The sequence below is a fragment of the Arachis hypogaea genome, chromosome 6 (assembly GCF_003086295.3).
Source record: "Arachis hypogaea cultivar Tifrunner chromosome 6, arahy.Tifrunner.gnm2.J5K5, whole genome shotgun sequence".
NCBI classification, from domain to species: Eukaryota; Viridiplantae; Streptophyta; class Magnoliopsida; order Fabales; family Fabaceae; genus Arachis; species Arachis hypogaea.
Window position 1 is genome coordinate 16,620,209 of NC_092041.1, and position 22,815 is coordinate 16,643,023.

At 33.0% G+C, this 22,815-nt stretch overlaps 3 protein-coding genes across 13 annotated transcripts; all 3 read left to right on the plus strand.

Moving 5' to 3' along the window:
• The first annotated feature begins 1,022 nt into the window (after positions 1–1,022).
• Positions 1,023–6,996, plus strand: LOC112696245 (ETO1-like protein 1). 6 transcript variants are annotated; one of them, XM_025748895.3, is made up of 6 exons: positions 1,023–1,503; positions 1,634–2,147; positions 2,278–3,990; positions 4,275–4,566; positions 5,196–5,505; positions 6,559–6,996. In XM_025748895.3, exons 2-6 carry the CDS (start codon positions 2,020–2,022, stop codon positions 6,777–6,779), a joined length of 2,664 nt encoding a protein of 887 aa, XP_025604680.1. In that variant the 5' UTR covers positions 1,023–1,503; positions 1,634–2,019; the 3' UTR covers positions 6,780–6,996. The 6 variants fall into 6 exon arrangements, 3 of the variants coding, with proteins under 3 accessions (XP_025604680.1, XP_025604679.1, XP_072052908.1); XR_011862229.1 differs by having other exon boundaries at positions 1,036–1,503; positions 4,275–4,561; XR_011862230.1 differs by having other exon boundaries at positions 1,347–1,649; positions 1,883–2,147; positions 4,275–4,561.
• A 5,193-nt stretch (positions 6,997–12,189) lies between these two features.
• Positions 12,190–15,484, plus strand: LOC112696246 (heat stress transcription factor A-7a). Of its 3 annotated transcripts, none has more exons than XM_072196809.1 (4): positions 12,238–13,151; positions 13,391–14,526; positions 14,832–14,943; positions 15,232–15,484. In XM_072196809.1, the coding sequence occupies exons 1-2, from the start codon at positions 12,834–12,836 to the stop codon at positions 14,162–14,164; spliced, it is 1,092 nt and encodes a 363-aa protein (XP_072052910.1). In that variant the 5' UTR covers positions 12,238–12,833; the 3' UTR covers positions 14,165–14,526; positions 14,832–14,943; positions 15,232–15,484. The 3 variants fall into 3 exon arrangements, with proteins under 3 accessions (XP_025604684.1, XP_072052910.1, XP_072052909.1); XM_072196808.1 differs by having other exon boundaries at positions 14,832–14,939; XM_025748899.3 differs by having other exon boundaries at positions 12,190–13,151; positions 14,832–15,484.
• On the plus strand, positions 14,442–18,691 carry LOC112696247 (transmembrane emp24 domain-containing protein p24beta3). Of its 4 annotated transcripts, none has more exons than XM_072196812.1 (6): positions 14,442–14,526; positions 14,832–14,939; positions 17,003–17,253; positions 17,327–17,513; positions 17,598–17,705; positions 18,323–18,691. In XM_072196812.1, the coding sequence occupies exons 3-6, from the start codon at positions 17,035–17,037 to the stop codon at positions 18,454–18,456; spliced, it is 648 nt and encodes a 215-aa protein (XP_072052913.1). In that variant the 5' UTR covers positions 14,442–14,526; positions 14,832–14,939; positions 17,003–17,034; the 3' UTR covers positions 18,457–18,691. The 4 variants fall into 4 exon arrangements, with proteins under 4 accessions (XP_072052913.1, XP_072052911.1, XP_072052915.1 ...); XM_072196810.1 differs by having other exon boundaries at positions 14,447–14,526; positions 17,000–17,253; XM_072196814.1 differs by having other exon boundaries at positions 14,498–14,526; positions 14,832–14,943; positions 17,000–17,253.
• The last annotated feature ends 4,124 nt before the right edge of the window (positions 18,692–22,815 follow it).

Below are 22,815 nucleotides of genomic sequence, written 5' to 3' on the forward strand. Positions count from 1 at the left end.
GGGCCGACCCGACCCAAGCCATACCCGACCCGGACACGCGCCCTCCAACCGACCCGGACACGCGTCCTGTACGGCTCCCACACGGCTGCAGGACAGCGTCCTTGGAAATGTGGGCCTGTCCCATAAGGGGCCCACTACTGACATGTATATAAGGGGAAGATTGGCTCTTCCCCCGAGGTACGTCACATATTCCAACCTTATTCTCTGCTCGCCTGCACATTGCTGACTTGAGCGTCGGAGTGTCTTTGCAGGTGGCGCCCCCCCTCTTCTTCACTTCTCCACAAGTGCTCGGCTACTCGCCTACTCGTAAGCAGCGCGGCCCAGGCTAGGACGTCCTCCCCTCTACATCTATCCACCCGACCTGTTCGGAACCCGATCAACGAACAGTTATGTTATAGTTTGACACTTTGACCTTCCGTGATACGTTTGTTAACGCTGAAAAATGGAATTTATTTTAAAAAAAATTCTTATTTGTATGATATTTTTTAAAATAGTAAATTATGTAATAATTAATTTACGTCTAGATACTTTAATTTAGAAGTGATTTTAAGATAATCAATTGTATTGAAAGATGATGAAATTATTTACCATTCAACCAACTTGGTTTTGGATGGTAGTTTAAGAAACTCGATATTCATTAGATACACAACAATGACTACATTTCCAAAGTTGTTTACACACTGGATTTTCTTACAATGAACGTGCTTGAAAATGATTGGTGAGTCGGTAAAACATGTTTATTATTTTCCTATTTATTTATTAAGAAGAATTTGTTACTACTATTGTTGATGGCAGGTAGAAATAATGAAATATTCAAACATCAAGTTTCAACTTCAATCATGCAAATAAAGAAAAAATAAAGACGGCACTAATTAAGAATTGTGATGCGACGCGAACGCATGATGGGTAGATTATGACAATTTTCTCCTCTCATTATCCATAACATGTAAATATGTAATTATTATGTGGTTCGTATTTATCATTTTTAATTATTTTGTTCATCTTCTAATTCTAAAACCAACATTTTAAAAATTTGCTCATCATCACTTTTTTTCCCCATATTTTGTCATTTTATTTGAGGTGAATTTGTTTGAATTACATCAATTTTTAAATGAACAAATATTTTAAAATCTTTTAAAAATGTTTTATTCTTTTTTCTAATTCAATTTCGAATAATCATTTCAAAAAAATGATAATATTATTTTTATTTTGATAATATCTGTTTTTTTTAATAAATTCATACAAATATATAATGTAAAAAAATTAAGTAAAAAGTGAATTTGTGGGTAGTTTATACGGTTATTATTAAAAATCAATTACATCCAAAAAAAAAAGGGAAGCTTTTTGAATTTAGCGGAACAGTTCCATGTTTCAATTTTTTTTTTGCAAGTACAAGAAGGATGAACAAACAGTGTCTGCAATTTGTATGTAAGATTCTTCCAACGGAAGGGGAGCCACGCTGAGACACTTTCCCTTTCACCAAACACAAAAAACAACTACAAAGTTAGTTAAAGTTCCAATTTTTATTTTATCTTTTCAATTATGATTCGCTATTCCCTCTCACTTTCATCTCTAATATATGCTCTGAAACAAACAATCACCCTTTGATACATAGCTTGATTTCCCTCTGCAGATTCAGCACTTGTTCGGTGAGTTACATCTTTCTCTGCTGTAGATCTTTCTCACCCTATTTCTGGGTACTCATTATTTTCAGCTCAAACTGAATGCATAAGCTTAAGCAGAGAACAATTATCCAATGGATTCTCTAGATTGGATCAATAGCCCATTATTCTTCCTTTATTGGTTTTATTTGCATCTTGCTCATCAAAGTAAAGGCCTTTTGTTTTGAGATTTATTGTTCTTTCTGTCTATTAAAAACAAGTGTTGCTGCAATTTTGGGGTTTGGAAATTCATGAGCTTGGGGTAGTGGGAATGTGCCCACTATTTGTAAAGTTTTGATTTTTGTGAAGAAGAAAATTCATTGCGGAGATCTGGGACTTGGTTCATGTTTTATGCCCCATGAGGACTTTCTTCACTGCTGATTCATGTAAAGAAGCACACCCAAATGCCTTAAATCCACAGTCTTGGCTTCATATTGAAAGAGGGAAGCTTCCCAAGCTGTCATCACATTCCTCTTCTGCCTCGATGTAAGTTTCTCTGTTCCTAAATTTCTATTTGAACCTTAGCTTCTTGCAGATTCAATTAATTGAGTTTCTTTTTGTGTGTGTGTGTGTGTGTGTTTTTGGTGGTGTGTTGTTTTCTTTTGAAATACCATAGAGAATCCCTAATCAAGGTTCCACAGCCACCTATACTGCCATTCTATAAACCCATTGATTATGTGGAGGTCTTAGCTCAAATCCATGAAGAACTTGAGTCATGTCCTCCTCAGGAGAGGTCAAATCTATTTCTGTTACAATACCAGGTCTTCAGGGGCCTTGGGGAAGTTAAGTTGATGCGAAGAAGTCTCCGGGGAGCTTGGCAGAGAGCCAACACTGTTCATGAGAAGATTATCTTTGGGGCGTGGTTGAAGTATGAAAAGCAAGGGGAAGAACTAATAGCTGACTTGCTAAGCACTTGTGGTAAATGTGCAAAGGAGTTTGGGCCTGTAGATGTTGCATCTCATCTTCAGTTTGATAGAAACGTAAGTTCCCAGGAGGGAATTTTGACCAACAAGAGCGATGTATCGCAATATGTAATATTCACAATCGAAAATGAGAAGATAGTTTGTGATAGACAAAAGATTTCTGAACTTTCAGTACCATTCCATGCAATGCTAAAAGGGTATTTCAGTGAATCACTGTCAGATACTATAGATTTGTCCGAAAACAATATATCTATTTCGGGTATGAGGGCAATAAGTTATTTTAGTTTGGCTGGAAGTTTACCTGAGCTTCCTCCAAATCTTTTGTTGGAGATATTAGTTTTTGCAAATAAGTATTGTTGTGAAAGACTCAAAGATGCTTGTGATAGAAGACTTGCATCTTTAGTTTCCTCCAAAGAAGATGCTGTGGAGCTCATGGAATATGCTCTTGATGAAAACTCTGTCATCCTTGCTGCTTCTTGTCTACAAGTCCTCTTACGTGATCTTCCAAACTGTTTGAATGACAATCGTGTGGTGGATATATTTATTCATGCTAATAGGCAGCAGCTTGAAGTCATGGTTGGGCCAGGATTGTTTGCACTATTCTGCTTCTTAAGTGAAGTTTCTATGAACCTTAATTCTAGTTCAGACACAACAGCTCATCTCCTTGAAAGGTTAGTTGATTTCTCTGAAAATGACAAGCAGAGATTGCTCGCTTTTCATCAGTTAGGATGTGTAAGATTCTTGAGGAAAGAATATGATGAAGCGCGTGGTTTGTTTGAGGGGGCTGTAAAAGTAGGCCATATGTATTCCATTGCAGGTTTAGCTAGACTGGACTATTTAAAGGGCGAGAAGCTTTTATCTTATGAGAAGCTCAGCTCAGTGATTGCCTCGGTTACTCCACTCGGATGGATGTACCAGGAGAGATCACTATATTGTGATGGTGATATAAGGTGGGAGGACCTTGAGAAAGCAACTGATCTAGACCCTACTCTTATATATCCTTATATGTATAGGGCTGCCAGTTTAATGAGGACACAGAATGCTCAAGCCGCACTAGAAGAAATCAATCGGATTCTTGGGTTCAAACTTTCATTAGAATGCCTGGAACTTCGTTTCTTTATTTATCTGACTCGTGAGGACTACAAAGCAGCTCTTTGTGATATCCAAGCTATTCTTACTCTGCGTCCGGACTATAGAATGTTCGAGGGACGTGTTGCTGCATCCCAACTCTGTACTCTGGTGCGTGAGCATGTTGAACCTTGGACAACAGCAGACTGTTGGGCACGGTTATACGATTGTTGGTCCGCAGTTGATGATATTGGATCTCTATCTGTTATCTACCAGATGCTCGAATCTGATGCAGCGAAAGGTGTTTTATACTTCAGACAGTCATTGCTTCTCTTGAGGTATGTTTTGAATATATCGAAGCCACTAGGAACTGCTTGAGAAGTATGCTATAGGTCATAAGTTCATCTCCATGCCATCATTGTAACCCAATACTGAATGTTATGCATGCTTCTTAACTGTCATCAATTGTTAGAAGTCTTGAAATAACTTATCATCAAGTGTATTAAGGTAAGGTACCTGATGTGGTAAACGGGGTTTACAATATATGAAAACAATTAAGATGCATGACATCAACAACAGATCAACAGATCAATGTTTTGTGACACATGTTTCTTTGATTTAGGCTGAACTGTCCTGAGGCAGCCATGCGGAGTTTACAATTAGCTCGGCAACACGCATCAAGTGAGCATGAACGGCTCGTATATGAGGGGTGGATCTTGTATGACACAGGCCATTATGAGGAAGGGCTCCATAAAGCTGAAGAGTCTATTAGTATTAAAAGGTCTTTTGAGGCCTTCTTCTTGAAGGCTTATGCACTGGCCGACTCTAGTCTAGATTCATCCTGTTCTGCAACTGTTATCTCGCTTTTGGAGGATGCCTTGAAGTGTCCTTCAGATAACTTGCGCAAAGGTCAGGTATGGTTCTGTTTTACCACTTCTAGGAAATATTTCACTACTTAATAGCCACTAGCTTTGCATGCACACTTCCAATTTCTAAGTAGAATAAGTTGTTAGATGGAAGCTCTTGTTATATATAACTAAGATGTTCCCCCTTAGGCCCTAGCCTAAGAAACATTCACAGACTTGAAGCATGAGCAATTTACAATCTCATGGTTTCATCCGGATATTATAACTGTTTGATCATAATCTTTTTACTCCTTACTGTAGTCGATAACTATATGGAATTATGATCGTTTCGGTTATATGCAATTCATTCAGCCCATGGAGTTATGTTCATTTCACCCTGGATTTTTGGTTGGTTTCTCATTTTATCCCCAATATTGGGCTAGTGGACTTGATATTAAAATTTGATCATTAATTCCTTCTAGTTTTCGGTTGCCCGTTTTCCTCCATCATTCACTAGGAAGTTGACTTGTCTAGATGCTGTGTTCATCCCTTTCATCTTCACCCATGTGGATGCAGTCTATGAAGTTCTGTTGTTTGAGTTGTTGGTTATACTAACATTAAAATCTTAAGTGATATACAAGGATAAGTTTGAAGTTACCATCATTGTAGTTTTACAATTGTTTTATTTACTTTTTCAGGCACTGAACAATCTTGGAAGTGTTTTTGTTGACTGTCAGAAGTATGACTCAGCAGCTGATTGCTATATCAATGCCCTTAAAATCCGGCATACCCGAGCCCATCAGGGTCTTGCTCGTGTTCATTATCTCAAACAAGATAAGGCTGCTGCCTATAAAGAGATGACTGAACTGATTCAGAAGGCAAAAAACAATGCATCTGCCTTCGAGAAGAGGTCGGAATACTGCGACCGGGAACTTGCACAGGCAGACCTGGAGATGGTGACTAGATTAGATCCACTTCGGGTGTATCCTTACAGATACCGTGCTGCTGGTAAACATTTTTCCTCACTTTATTGGGAGAAACATAAATTAATTGCAAATATTTTTCATTTTAAAGAGAAATGGTTATTGGTTAATAACCTTCACAGAGTAGTAAATGAATATACTGGACTCCGAGATCCAGTTTTGGGCACCTATTAGTCCCTGGATCTAAATGCTGAGCTGGCTCTGACTTGTCACGCTGGACACAGGGCTAAATAGTGTCGTTTCGTTTTGGGTAAAAATGAGAAGACGAAGAAGAGTTTATATGATGTACAAATCATTATATCTCCCTTCATTCTCCAAAACAACTTCAATTTTGTCAGAGCTAGTTTAGTATTCCATTCGTTGACTCAACACCAGAAAGGGTCTAGGTACCAATATGGTGCATGGAGTTGAATCTTGAGGACCAATATAGTGAATTTTGAATCTGAAAGACTAAAATGATAAAAATCGTGAATCTCAAGGACCACTATGGAAATTTAGTCCTAATTTACCATAACAAATTAAATTTTTTGTGGAGAAAAGACGTTGGCTGTTGTGGGGCTGGTTTTCATTTTCTCTATGTTTTTCTCTCTTTCCCCATCATGGTTTCTGCTGTGTATCTTGTAAGTTTCTTAGGACCACATGACATCACTTTGGACCACATCTCTTCGGCCTTATTTGTTGTATCCACAAGTTGTTGGTTCTGGCCAAGGAACTGCCTCCACGGACAATAGCCTTTGGAGATTATGTATTCAAAATTATATATACCAAAAAATTTTTTGGAACTTGTCAGTTGTCACTGCCATGCTGAGTGCTGCTCTATTCCAATGTTACATAGATTTCATGAATATAGTTATGTAACTTAGTTATCATCATTCTCTAAGTTGACATACCATCCATCTCCTATTGGATGGGGTGTAGACACTTACTTAACTAGAATCCACACCCGATCCAATGGTAGATAAGTAGTATGTCAGCCCAAAGTATGCCCAATAAGCATCTTTCAGTAGTACTGAAAATGAAAGTGTGTGTTGTTTCACTTTGTTTGATTTACACATGTGATGTGGTGTGGTGTTTGTAGTGTTGATGGACAACCGAAAGGAAGACGAGGCGATCGCTGAACTTTCCAGAGCCATTGCATTTAAAGCTGATTTGCACCTCTTGCATCTAAGGGCAGCATTCCATGAACACAAAGGAGATGTGTTGGGTGCACTCAGAGATTGTCGTGCCGCACTCTCTGTGGACCCTAACCACCAAGAAATGTTGGAACTGCACAGCAGAGTTAATAGCCATGAGCCATGATGACACATTTAAAAGAGCGTCAACAACACCCTTTTTTATGTGTGCGTGTGTGTCTTTTGGGAAATGAAAACTGTAATGTAACATTGGCTTGCAATGAATAGTGATCGGTTTACACACCATGAAGAAAAAGAGCGGGAAAAAAATTAAATGTGTAAAATTGAAAGTATAGTTAAATTATGTTCCTGTCTATAGCAATGAGCATGTGAATTCTTACCCATTTTCTCCTCCAATTTTGTAATTGTTGACCTTTAATTTCAGGATATGTGTGAGTGTGAAGATGTGTTCTTTATTCGGAGATAATGGGGAGAGAACTTTTTAAAATTTTATTGTCTTTACTACTAAAAATTTAAAATTGTATCTTTTTAATGATATTTTTTTATAGTAGTGTTATATAAACATATTATTGTTCAATCAAGTTCCCAAGTGTCCAAAAGAACTCAATAAAAAATATACAAAAAATTACTTTGTATATAGTTCTAGTTTTTCTATTTCTTTATATCCAGAAACAAAAGTAGAAACATAAATAAAAAATTGTACTTGACTATATTTACAAAAAAATGATTTATTTGTTGGTGTAACATAAAATGATTACATAAACCTTTAATAGAAAATACACTAGTTGTGACATATTAGTTTTATATTTTTTAAATGGGATTTATTTGTCTTTCTAAAAATGAGATAAATTTTTAATATTAATCTACTTATTTTTTTAAATAATATTCTCCTTAATAAGTTATTTAAATATCTAATTTTCTAAATTTTTTTTCATTTTAGAAGATAAAGTGTAATTTCTCACCTTTAAATATTTTTTTTCTTATGTTTTCTTTTAGTTCTACCTATAAAATAAATGGTGAGAGATTATATACTCGACCTTTGGATTTGAAATGACTGCTTATATATCCAATATTAACCATAATTTTCAAGAACACTCTGTAGTCTTAGTAAGAGGGGAAAGGATTAAAGATTTATCCGATGTGAGATATCACATTGTTCGAGGAACCCTAAATGCTGTTGGAGTAAAGGATCGTCAACAAAGTCGTTCTAGTGTGTTGTAGATTCTTATCCAAAATTTGTATCATTTGATAATGCCATGTAAATCACTAGAAACACGTGAAGTGTATGGCTAACCCCGTAACGAAAGTTTCGTAAGGAAACTGGAACAGGCTACCATGAGACAAAAGATCTTATTTCTAAAGAGATTCGATTCGGAACTATAATATATCCAAGGTCCAATATTGAAATAATTTCAGAGGTTTCCTTGACTTTGTCCGTGTCAACAAAAAATTCGAAATGTCTCGACTTTTTTAAAATAGGTCTGAATCAAATAGCACTAATTCGAAGCACTTTACACTATTTTAAAAATTCAAAGACTCAATCATATGAATATTTAAAATACAGGATTTCTAATCCTAGCAAGAAAAGAGAGAAACCGGATACTCAATTTCAAAGTGAGTAAAGAAAATTTCATAATCGATCTCATAGATACATATGAATACATATAGAATTCTGTGAAAAATCGTATTTAATAAATGAGAAAAGAACTCTCATATCTTTTAAAATTCACCCTATAATATGGAACCAAAAAGCCAAAATAAATCACTTTAGCCCCTTAAAAGTTATAAAAAAAAATAAATAGATCATCTTTTAGAGTAAAAAAAATTAGAAGATCTAAATCTGTCACAATAGGGTTGTTTTTCTTAAATCCAAAAATAAAGAATTATATCCAAATTGAGACATAGGTAAAGGTAAAGGACTATTCTGACCCTGCCTGCATGAATTTTTTGACCAGAAAGGGTGAAGATTCATTCAATTGAAGATAAGATATCTAGCATAGCCAGATTTACAGCATTAATTGAGGTCTCTTCTATCCACATCAAATATGGATTGGTAAGAGTCTTGATGGGCCACCCTAATCCCTAATCTCCTAACATGACCCTGCATGAATCATTGAGTCAACTATGTATACTAACTTCAGCTATATCAATTTCTATCCATATTACCCTTTTTATCCACGCTTCACGTGTCTATATATACGAGTTCCCATTCACCCTTCATACACTGCAGCTGTATCAATTAGTCAACAGAATATTCCATGTTTTCTAACATCTACTTCACTTTCACTACTTAATTAGATTTAGAGCTCAAAACTCCCATTATTTTATTATTCATATATATTTTCATTTTTCATACTTATCTAACTGTAAAATTTTCAGTTTTATAGAATATTCTACAAAGTCGTTCCTCATCAATAGTTAGTAGTCAAGATTTCAAGAAAAGCAAAGTTTGTTCACAAGAAATATCCACTACCAGCTAATTAAAGAGTCAAGCTAGCATTCACGGACAAGCAAATAATTGGTCACATACTATAGATTATGCAAACAAAAAAAAATTTAAATTCTATTTTATAATACTTTTTGGCTGAAAGCAAGTAATTGTCATAACCAAATAGTTTCCCTGTCCACATCATATTTGATTTGGTCCACATTCTAAATTAATGGGTCCAAAAGGGCTTTTATGAAAAATATCAACGCGTAATATTCCCGAAATTAGATCAACCAGAAATAATTTATCAATATTTTTTATATAATATCCAATAATTTTTAAAAACTTACAAGCAATAATAGTTAAGTTATTATATATTTTATATTTATATTGTACCGTGACTAATCAGTAAGTAATTAATCACCGTATTATATTAAGCACGTAATCACATGATGAGACATACACCTCCAAAAGAAAGGGATCGGACGAATTAAAAATGGATAAAAATATAGTTTATACACCAATAATTGTTGTCGTAACATAAATATTTAAATGATAACAATTTCTTCTATACAAATTCTAGTAGCTACGAGAACCTTGTAGAACATTCATCGGGCTTATCTCCATAATATATAATTCCCTTGTCAATAATATTATAATACTTTACATGGTAGTGATATCTATGATGATAGTGCCTTTTTTCGTGATCAATTATATTATATAATCAACTAGCTAGGTGACACAATATATATAACACGTTAAGGTTTAAGATTTTAAAAATGCATCTTCGACATGGTGGGAACCAAAGATGCTTCTGGTGGCATATAACCGTGGCAAATTCTCTCATATATACTCAGATTCCAAGGGTATATATATGGATATGGATTATTATTAGTTATGTATAGTATTAATGGCGTGTCACAAGGGTTAATTGCCAAGTGCCAATACATGCTTCATTTTTTGGATTCTTTGCTTTAATATTTTTCAATATATTATTTATTTTAATCAGATTTAAGGACCAGTTGAGTTATTATAATATATTTTATTTTACTTAGCTCGCTGTGGTTATATTCAAGCTAATGTGAGCCACGAATTAATGGAGGGAATGTTGGTAACTATAAATATTTTTGCATCAAGGGCAAACTCTATATATGGTTTGATAATGATTAAGTAGGGTAGCTTTTTTTGGTTAATAATGCATTATTAAGGGTTACTTTATTTTTTCCTTTATAAATTATAATCATATATTGGACAATTTGACTACAATATAAAACTATAAAAGTTATCAAATATATATATAATATTTTAAGTTTTTTCAAATTAATATTATTAGGTGTTTTAGTAAAGAAAATTAAAATATGTATTAAAAGTCAATTATTTTCTTTTCTCTTATCCATTTTAAACAGGTGGATAAATAAAAATTTATGCAGTACGAACTTTTATTTAATATTCTTTCATTTATTTTTCCTTTTTTAAAGTATTATTTTTTTTAATCATTTTCTTCTCAATTTATGAATACACCTAAAAACTTCATCAAGAGAAATAGTCACTTTTAATTTTATCAATAGTATTGGGATTGACTTGCCGATCATAAAAATATTTGGTAATTAAAATAAATTAATAAAAAATAATTAAAATTTATTTTATTTAAAATTTATTAATTATTATAATAATTAATAAAAACTAAATAAAATAAATTCTGTTTGTTTTTTTGTTTCTTTAATATTATAGTACTGATAATAACAATTTTGGAATATACATTGCTAAAATGGAATAATTAGAGGTGGAATAATATCATCACTCCTGTTCCAATGAATTAATTTTTTAAATCATGATTCAAGAGTAATAATTTACTTAATTGTCACTTACAATTCTCTGGTATAAAAAGGTGCTGTAACCTTTTTTTTTTCATAATCTAGATTTTTGTACGGAATTTGTTGTATAACTTGAAGTCAACAAGCTTATTTTATACAAGTACAACCCTACGTTGACTTAGTATATTTAGGTTAATTTTTTTGAGAAAAAATTTAGGAGCAGCAACTTTATTAAATTCTGGCCAACAGTATATAACCAGCAAAAAAATGAGCCATTAAATAAAATTTTACACTAATTTCATATCATTAAAATTATTATTAATGACTATTTAATAACTACAAATCATAAAAGTTGTTGTTCCCTAACACCCCTCTTTTTCTGAAAATGCAATGTAATTGTTGAATGTGGTTAGCAAAGATAATAGATTTCTTTAGAAACAATCAATTATCAAATCACATTTGAATAGGAACATCTATAAAAACTAAAAAGATATCAGATTAACTAATTTTCTAAAATAGAGACATCTTGTCAATGTATAGTTTTTTTACTTTTTGCTTAGATAATAAAAGAAACGGAGACGAAAACCTCAATAATTCCCCCCTAACTTCTCATCATATAAACAGTTTAAAAATATATTGGACTTATAAAGCTAGAAAACTTGACAAATGAGGTGATATTAGATTTTGTCTATGTAGTACGGAAACATCAAAAAGGTAATTATTTCGGTTCAGAAAATGGGAATAGAATCTGAAATAGAGTGGGATAAGATTTTTTACTTAAACGAAATGATCAATCAAATAAATAATATCTATGTTGTTATAAAGTGCTGAGTTGAAGATAATTACTCACATAAATAGGTGAATAGTAGAGAATTATTAAATTATTGAATATAATACACATTATGTTTAACTATTATCTATATACTTCTCTACTATATATAATAGAAGAATTAGTGTCCATTTCTTAAAAATACTTTTCATTATATATATTTACAAAAACTTGTTATTTATTTTCAAAATTTGAATTTAAAACTTTTTAGTTAAATTATTAATTATTTATTAATTTAATTAATTCAATTTTTATTTTTTTATACATATTTAATTATTAATTTTATATAAATATATTTGAGAAAAGTTTAAGCATTAATAATTTTAAATATTTATAATTAGCTATTAGTCAAAACAATAAATTTTGGTGATAGTATAACATGCATTAACGAAGATGTTTTGTTGAAAGTAGTGATCCAATTTTAATTTGTGAGAAATGAGAGGAAATATTGTAGAAAAATCTGTGTGCGAAACCATAAAGAAAACCAAAACCACTTTTGTTTGATAATAATCTAATAACATGTGAACCCCACGCCATAAAATAATAGCCCTTCCCCCACAGCACTCATCAGTCATCACCGTGTGCTAACCTTTCTATAACTTCCAGAACTTTCCAAGCCAAGAAACCCCTCTCTCTCGCTCATCCACTTGCTTGCTATTTGTGGAAACCGGGTTCAATAGTATAATAGTATTCCTCCCAATATGTCTAGAAACTTCTTAAACACTATTCTTCTAATTATTTATCCAAATCCTTTTGTTTATCACTCACTAATACTATTTTAACTTCCTCCTTATATATAATCACTTATAACACGCCAGCACTGGCTCTCTTCATAGATAAGGGGTGACACACATGAGTGAGTGTGTGTTATGTGTTATAACAAACTGCCGTTCTTCTTTCTTTCTATAACTGTCTCAACGACTTTCTCACTATAGAATTTGTTTCTATAAGAGAGTTTTGAGTTTTAAATTATGTTAATAAATTAATAGAATTTTAAATTTTAAACTTTTGCATAGACTTCTAAAGGTGGTTGATTTAATATCCACTGAGGATACAGAAACAGAGCTCCCCTGCATTTCTTATTCTTTTTCTTTTTCATTTTCGTTACTGAATATATAATTCAGCAATAGGATTATTCAGTTTGGGAAAATGAACTATCTGTATCCGGTGAAGGAAGAGTACCAGGAGGAAGCATCGTCGTCGTCGTACTTTGTGGCTGGAAATGACGAGACGAGGATGGTTCCTCCGCCGCAGCCAATGGAGGGGCTCCACGAAGCGGGGCCACCACCATTCCTGACGAAGACGTTCGACGCGGTGGACGATCCGGCCACAGACCACGTAGTGTCGTGGAGCCGAAGCGGAGCAAGCTTCGTGGTTTGGGATCCGCACGCCTTCTCCAGAGGCCTTCTTCCAAGATACTTCAAGCATAACAACTTCTCCAGCTTCGTAAGGCAGCTCAACACTTACGTAAGCCTTCTCTCTAATTTCTTTAATTACGTGTCTTAACTTGCTATTTTCAGTGTAAAGAAACCAGTTATAATTGTTAATTACTGTAAAAAGGTTTTACTGATTAGTGATTATTTACCTGGCACTATATGATTGAATATTTAATTAATTCAATTGGTCTCGTGGTTTCTGGAATTCTCTTACCTGCTACCGCGGTATGTGAACAATTATTGAGAATTCAAATTTGTCTTATTTTGTAGGGTTTTAGAAAGATTGATCCAGATAAATGGGAATTTGCGAATGAAGGGTTTGTGAGAGGGCACAGGCACCTGTTGACAAGTATAAGGAGAAGGAAGGCGCCTCCGCCACCAATCCAAACGCAGACTTCGCAGTCGCAGCAGGGTCACTGCCTTGAAGTAGGGCGATTCGGATTGGATGAAGAGATCGACCGGTTGAGGCGTGACAAGCAGGTTTTGATGATTGAGCTTGTGAGGCTAAGACAGCAGCAACAAACCACAAGATCGTATCTTCAGGCAATGGAGCAGAGGCTGAAAGGTACTGAGATCAAGCAGCAGCAGATGATGGCTTTCTTGGCCAAAGCAATGAAGAACCCCGTGTTTATACAGCAACTCATACAGCACAAGGAGAAGAGGAAGGAGCTTGAGGATGCCATGACCAAGAAGAGGAGGAGGCCCATTGAGCAAGGGCCTAGTTGCAGCACCACTACTGTTAAGGTTGAGAATCCACCAGAGTTTGCTGGTTATGCTGGTGGCTTTGGAGCTTCTGAGCTTCAAATTCTGGCTATGGAGATGCAAGGATATGGTAGAGGGAGGCGAGAGAGTACTGAACATGAGCATGAGCAAGAGCAAGAGCAAGAGCAAGAGAGGCTTGACAAGGAGCTTGATGACGAAGGCTTCTGGGAAGAGCTGTTCAGTGAGAATTTTGAGGGTGATTTGGACATTTCACAAGATGAAGAAGAGGATGTTAATGTGTTGGCCAATCGGCTGGGTTACTTGGGTTCAAGTCCTAAGTGAAAGAAATCAGTATTGAATCAAAGTAACATTTATTCACTATTCTTCATTTTAGGAGGGTTCATCCGGTGGATGGAATTTCAACTGTTCAAGCTCATCATCACCTCAATTGGGGGCAAGACAGTAAAATCACCCCAGCCACGACATTATCTACTATGGCCTATGGGGAATTAAAAAAATATTATTTACATCTTGGTGTTTCTAAGTTCTAACCTCTCATTTAATGTCCTTTTGTAGCACTAGCTACCTGGTAGAACCTCAATTTTTCTCATCACTTTGCTTAATGTTTGGTCATTATTAGGTAGGTTGCAGGCGTTGATTGGAACAAGGATTCTGTGGTAGTGATAGCGGTACTATTACTCAAGGTTCACTTCTAAAGTTTTTAACCTACTCAAGACCCCCCCCCCCCCTCTTGTGTAGTGCATCTCATTTCATCATGTATCAATCATCCTACTTGTCATTTTCCTATTTAATTTTAATTGCAAAAAATATTTGAATAACTCAATTTCTTACATATATGTATATATTCACATTTTTAAATTATTGAATGAGATATAAATGTAATTAAAAAAATACACCCAATTCAATGATATCGTAATATGAATTAGTCTAAGTGACCAGATATATATAACTGTTCATTTTAATTACTATATTCCCTTAACAAATGTAGATGATTGAGAAGATGTAGAATGGGTACCAAGTTGCTGATCCCGATCTCCCAAGAATCACAACTGAATGTTGTTTTAGAGTGAAGAGCCATCAGTTGACGGTTAACCTTGTCGGTTTGATATTTTTTCATCTCATCATCATCCCTATGCATGTGTGATACTACTTTTTCCTTTTCTTCCATTGATTCTACTTTTGCCATTAGGTGGTCTTAAGAAGAAGAACAAAAACACGATGCCACCAATTAGAAAACGAATTTCATGATGTTACATTTTGTAGCATGTAGTTAGGTATCTCCATGTGTTGAAGATTCCCATTTGAGGGGTCTAAAGACGAAACGTGTCGCATTATGGAGCATGATATAGTTATATAATAATGAAAGTGATCATTTTTTCTGTTTGTAGAATTGTGGTGTCTTCCTCACATTGGAGATTAGGTATGCACATTCACACGGTTGCAAAAGTAGATTGAAAACCTTCAGGACTTTTTTGTTGTTTTTGTTTGGGTGGGTTGCCCCCCGGGGGGGGGGGGGGGGGGGGGTTGTTCCTCATCTTTGATTATTGCTACCAGTTTGTGGCTTGTGGGGGACTAATTTACAATGTGATTGTGGGTTGCATGATTTGTTGAATGAAGATTTGTGATATTTCGAAGAGCAAACAGATTCATGCTGAGATATTTATGTGCACACCAAATAATTTTCCCTTGCTCTTGTCCATTAGTAATGGAGAAATACGTGTGATTTTTTGGCAAACAAAGCACATAAAAGTTTATCATGGACTTGTCGGGAGCAACCACAATTAATTTTCATACATTATTAGGTTTTCTTTTAAATAGATATTATCATTCTTATTATAATAATATTTTTGTATAACTTTATATAAATATACAATGCAAAAAAATTATATATAAAATAGCATTATAACAAAATAGCATCATATTAGCTATATACTAAATTAGTTACCAAAATCAGTTATTAAGGTAGAATATATATTGAATATAAAATGTACATTAAAAATAAATTCAACTATATATGTATTTATATACAAATATATAATTTTAATACGGTTTATGTAATTATTATTAACTTATAAATTTAATTTTGATATACCGTCAGAATAAAGTAATTTTACATATATATTCAATTACGTAATGTCATATCAACAAAAATAAGTAATCCAAAAAAATAAATATGATTGTATTATTGTATAAAATGTTTTACATTTTTACTACATCAAAATTAAATTCTTAATTTATTAAATTAAATTGTTCGAAGGTTTTTATAGTGCCACTCAATTTTAGTTAAGACCCCAAATTTTGCTAGGTTATAATTAACTATATATATTGTGTACAAAACTAAAAGCTCTAATAAGGTCCTAGCTAGCTAATTTTGTGATCAAACTCTTATACTAAGTGGAAAATTTCTTCCTTTTTTTATAAATTTTTTTGTGTAGCGTAGGTAGGTTCTTTATTACATTTAAAAAATTCATCAGAAAAAAATTAGTTGAAAATAAATTTGTAAAATGAATAATTTATTGTCCAATAGCAAACTCTTAAAGTCATTGATATGCTAAGCTAAGAAATGCTGCAAAAAAAAAAAAAAGAGGTTCCCATAAAGAAACATAATTATAAATGTTAAATAAAAAATACTAACACTAAAAACTATTTTCTTTGTTTTATTAATTAAATTTTTTTAAAATATATAATTTATTAATAACAACTATAATCTTATGCGTAAGTACTTAAAAGAGGTTCCCATAAAGAAACATAATTATAAATGTTAAATAAAAAATACTAACACTAAAAACTATTTTCTTTGTTTTATTAATTAAATTTTTTTAAAATATATAATTTATTAATAACAACTATAATCTTATGCGTATGTAAAGTACTTTAGTGTATAAATATAAATTAAATATATAAATTATTATGATGAGTTATTATGATGTAAATGTAATGATACTAGAGAAAATGAAATACTTTTCCTAATTATATATAAATATATGTAATTGGAGAAATTAACTAAATGAGTAGAGCGGCTTTATAGATGGAAGTAATGACCCATTAAACTACAGAAGCACAAATTAAGCCGTCAAAAATTGCCACTTCTTTGATGAATCAACATTGTTGGTTGTAAATTGTAATCCTGTTGTAATGAAAAGTGAATGTTTGTAGCAGATAGAGAGAGACATTGTTCATAACAATTAAGCATGGGTTGGTTCTCATCATCAAAGATGTGCACCATTAATATTGTGATGGCTTTCCTGGTGTCCATGATCTCAAAGGGATTGGCTCTGTCCATCAGTTTAAGCGATATGGAATGCGTATCAGAGCATGTTTTTCATGATGGTGACATCGTTTCTGGCAGTTTTGTTGTCATGGACCATGATATTTTCTGGAATTCTGATCATCCTGGCATTGATTTCACTGTAACTCCCTCTTTTTTTTTATTTTGTTAGTGACAGAAAATCATAACAGAGTTTAACTGATGTTGGTGTATAGGTGACAGGTCCAGGTGGAAGCGTGGTGCACTCTTTGAAGGGAACGTCGGGGGACAAGTTTGAGTTCAAAGCGGTGCAAAATGGGATCTACAAATTCTGTTTTATTAACCCTGTTTCAACTCCTGAGACTGTTTCTTTCTACATTCACATTGGCCACATTCCTAATGAAAATGATTTAGCCAAAGATGGTCAGTTAATTACATATGTTATTACTTCCAATTAATTGATACTTTTGTGTTTTATATTATTTATTTGGTTCTTGCTGTGTGAAGAGCATTTGGACCCTATCAATGTGAAGATTGCAGAGTTAAGAGAGGCATTGGAATCTATTGTATCAGAGCAGAAGTATTTGAGAGCGCGGGATGCCAGACATAGATACAGTAAGTTACATTCTTCTTCATTCTATTTAATTAAAAGCAACTACTCCAATAAAGACGTCAAAAACATCTTCTCATATGATCTTGGTTTAAAAAGTGTGACTTATTTGTTTCACCACACGTTAAACAAAATAATACTTTTATAACATTTGAAAATTAAACCCTAAAATCTATCATTTAATGGTCAAAATAAAATATTTTTATATGAATAGATAATTATGAAATTTTCATTGGGATATCCACCTTAATTAAATATATAAAAATGATAGTTAAAAATTATTAAATAAATATATTTTTAATATTCGAAAGTGACTGTTTTGGAATTCAAAGACTGTTTTCAAGTTTTTTAAACTTTGCATGGAGTGTTTTGTACTTAACTGTGGAGATTGATTTGTTCAGTTTGTGCATGTGAATACTTAACGATAAACTTGTGTTGAGTTAATATTTTATGTCAGCAGTCATTCTTAATGACTAACTGATGAAAATTGTATTGACTAATAAAAATAATTGTCGAAACTGTTTTGTATATTTTAAAAATTTCAAGAACCAATTTGGATAATTACTCTTAAATTAGTTATTACTTTGGTGTGTTAATAAGGTTTGATTTTTGGTTGATACAGCAAATGAGAGCACTCGAAGAAGGGTAGTGTTCTACACAGTGTTGGAATATGTGTTGTTCGCTGCAACGAGTATATTGCAAGTCGTATACATTCGTCGCCTCTTCAGCAAATCTTTTGCTTACAACCGAGTCTAGTCCTACTTCTACCCTTGTAATACATTATCAAATTTAAACACCATAAAATTGTTAAGGACTAGAATTTTTTTTCTTGGTTTCATTTGTTTGCTTTAGTTAGATAGAAATTTGAGCCTTCTTTTTTATGATAATAAGTAATGTACTGTGAATGATATGTAATATGCAGAAGTTTGGTTGTATTAGAATTTAGAGTTAAACGAATTATTGATTATATTATATAAGATGAGATTACTAATATAGCAATGTTGGAGTTCATATTAGCGATATGATATGTAGGATAGGATAAGGAGACAGGTGAAAAGGAGGCAGAAAAAGATTAATTTATCTTTGTTTTTGTTGTTTTTTGTGTTTTTTACCTCTGTTGCTTTCTTTCACACTGTGAATGTGTGCTCTTCAAAAAAAAAAAAAAAAATGAATGTTCTTACAGGTTCTATTATATTCTATGTTCTGTATCTGTCTAATATTATTTAATAAATCTCTTATATATATAATCTAAAAGCTTATTATAATAACATAAAAATTTCACAGAGAAAATATATTCTACTAATAATTACTACTTAAAAAATATATCTCGTCTTGAAATTAAAATATAAATATTTGAGATAGAACCAATGATTCACTTCAAAAAATAGTTTATCAAAACTTGAAACTAATTCTTACAACATTTATATAATTTACTTTTCTAAGAACATAATTGAACCTAAAAACAAATATCGGGTACAATATTAAAATTGAACACATTCAAGTGAGACTTTATTGAAAATGAATACATCAAAGTGAGAATAATTGAAAAAATACAATCTAATTTGTTAATATAATTGACCATAAAATAACATTAAATCACTTTTATAAACGTTAGAGATACGACGATTTAAATGTTAAGAATACAAATAAAATTTACTCAAACGTTAGAGATAAAAACGATAATTTACTCTCATTACTTAATATAGAATGATTGACAAATCAAATAAGAGGGTTATATGTGGTTACTTTCAAGTTTCAACTAGACAGTTAAAACTTAAAAACTTGTTGATTAAATTAAAAGTAATATAATGTTAAGAACTAACATTGTAGTAATTAATTTCAGCTAACAATAATATAGTAGATTGTTAAATAAGTCTGTATAAAACTCATTAAAAATGATTTTTTATTAAATTTAAATTTCAGATGTTTCTTTTAATCGAATTTCCGATGTTATTAATTTTAAAAATTTCAGATTTTTTCGTGTAAAAAATTCTCTCTTAAATAAACATCGCAAAATCTATACATGCGCATTTAACTTTGTGACAAATGCTCCTAATTTAAGTATTAATATTAAAAATGTTAGTTGCCCTTTAAATTTTAGTTTTTAGTTAATCTTTTTAAAAATTTATTATTAGTTAATTAATTTAAATATTTACTTTTACATATTAATTGGTAGAAAAATTAAAAAAAAATTACTTACTTTTATTTTTTTTTCTAAAAATTAAATAAATAACAATATTTAAATAATACTTAGTTGGACTGTTTAAGTATTGAGTATTCATTGGAATTGCATACCCCTCTATAGCTCCCACAAGATTTTCGTGTATATTGATCTTCAAAAAGATGGACCCATTCTTTATCAACCATTTCATTTGTCCATTTCACGCTTTAAATTGACTAGACAAATGAGAGATGGGAAATAATGAACCCCCACAAACATTTTTTTGGTCTATTTAGATCGATGATGCATGAGAGAGACTATATTATATATATATAACAATAATTATCACAGAAAAAGTTTATACAATATCCTCTGTTATATTTATGTGTTGTTGAGCTCTTGATTGTGTTGTATTGTTTGTATGTAGCAGATTTACACGTTTTCTTGGAATTAATCAACTGATTCATCATTCAAACATAAACATGGCGCTCAAATACGTTAATCTTCGGCTTCTGTTCATGCGTGTTTTATTAGCACAGAAAAAAGTAATGCTTTCTTCTTTTTAAATTATTGCTGGTTTTGCATTACTATGTAATCCGAGTTCTCAATACTCAATAATTCTTCTCTTTTGAAAAGAAAAGAAAAGAAAATGAAAAAATTATCCGCTAATAAATTACTTGTCAAGTTACAAAGCAAATACTGTTTAAATTTTCATTTAATTTATAATTCTTTAAAAATTATATGGTATAATCAAATACTTTTATTACATGATAATATATAAATCATATAGTTCTTTTTAAGATATAGTTAATGAATTTATTTTCACTCAATTATTTTTATTTATTGTTTCATAATATCTATATATCGATTACAAATGTTAGAAACAAGAGACTCAGATAGTAATGTGAAGAGTGTATTATTGAGTGTGAGGAAAAGTATAATGTACAAAGAATATATATAGCTATTAGTAGAATTAAAGTAATAAAAGCATAAAATCCTATAATTAATATACAAATACACTATATAAATACAAATGATACTAATTGATTTAATTTGATTCTAATTATTCTCTTAACATTTCCCCTCAAACTCAAGTGGGACCTAAGGATACCATCTTGAGTTTGAATAACAGAGTCTGGAAACAAGTCAGATGATGAGCCTTCATGAAGATATCAGCAGTCTGATCTAGTGTTCCAACAGCGATAAGACAAACAACATCAATAAGGTTATAAGGATACGTTACCAAACAAAGTGACAATCAATTTCAATGTGTTTGGTGCGTTCATGAAACACATCATTATGGGCAATCTAAATAGCACTGCAGTTGTCACAAAAAATATCAGTTGGGGATGATTGAGGAGCACCCAAGTCTTCGAGAAGCCAACGAATCGTGATAACTTCAGTAGTGGTGTCAGCAAGAGCACGGTATTCAAGTTTTGTGCTTGATCGAGTAGTGAATGTTTGCTTCTTAGCTCGCCAGGAAATGAGAGAGTCGCCAAGAAACAAACAATAACCAGTAGTGGAACGACGATTAGTGGGATCACCAGCCTAATTAGCATCTGAGTATGCTTGAAGGGATAAAGATGAATGGACAGAAAAATAAATGCCATAGAATAGGGTGCCTTTGATGTAGCGAAGATTGCGAAGAACTGCCGCATAGTGAGTAGTACGAGGAGCTGACAAGAACTGGCTAAGAACATGAACCGGATAGGCGATGTCTGGTCGGGTGACAGATAAGTAGACGAGTCCTCCAACTAGTTGTCGATAAAGAGTAGGATTATCCAAAATAGTATCATCCATAAGAGTAAATCGAACATTAGACTCAAGAGGAGTAGATTCAGTGCGATTATCTATAATTCCAATTCGAGGAAGAAGATCTGAAGCATATTTAGCTTGAGAGAGATAGATGCCATCATCGGTGGATATGACTTCTAGACCAAGAAAATAACTGAGAGAATCAAGATCTTTTATAAAAAAAAAAATATGCTGAAGGGACGCATTGAGATCAGAGATACCATATACATCATCTCTAGTGATGATCATGTCATCAACATACAGAAGTAGAAGAACAACTCCACGTTCGCTTTTACGAATGAATAGAGCATTTTCATGAAGGCTGCAAGTGAAACCAAGATTGCATATGGTAGTGCTGAACTTGTCAAACCATTCACGAGGAGCTTGCTTAAGTCTATAGAGTGCCTTGCGAAGGAGACAAACTTTACTAGAAGGACAAGTATAACCCGGAGGGGCTTTCATATAGATCTTCTTTTTCAAATCTCCATTAAGAAATGCATTCTTTATGTCCATCTGATTGAGAGACTATTTTTTGACCGCAGCAATGGCAAGAAGAGCTCGAATAGATGTGAGACGAGTAACAGGAACAAAAGTCTCTTTATAGTCCATACCATATTCTTACGTAAAATCCTGAGCAACTAATCGTGCCTTATAACGGTTAATAGAACTATCAGAGTAAGTATTGATCTTGTATACCCATCTGCTTCCCACAACTTCCTAATTAAAAGGAGGATCAACCAAATTTGAATTTCGAATGACATGTCAGCTGCCACGTCAATAGGAGAGGACACGTGGCGCTACGTGGTTGGTTGTGGAAACACGTCAGTGCTGACAGGGCGGGCGGTGCCACGCGGGTAGCAAAGCGAATCGGGTCGGGCACGCGGGTCGAGCACGAGTCGGAGAGGTTCTGCCTGACACGTGGTAGACGCGGAGCCGTTGATCTGGGCGCTGATCCAATGGCGCTGGAGGCGTTTGGAAGGAGAACTTCTGCACACAGACAGGCAACTTCGAGCAGCGCGTGGCGGCGCGTTCGACGGAGCCCTAATAAACCCTGATTTCGTGGTTTATCTTATGCTTATTTTAGGGAATTTATTCACCTTTTCCCACATTTATTCAATAAAATAGCATGATTTTGTAATTCTCCATTGAATTGTGCTTAA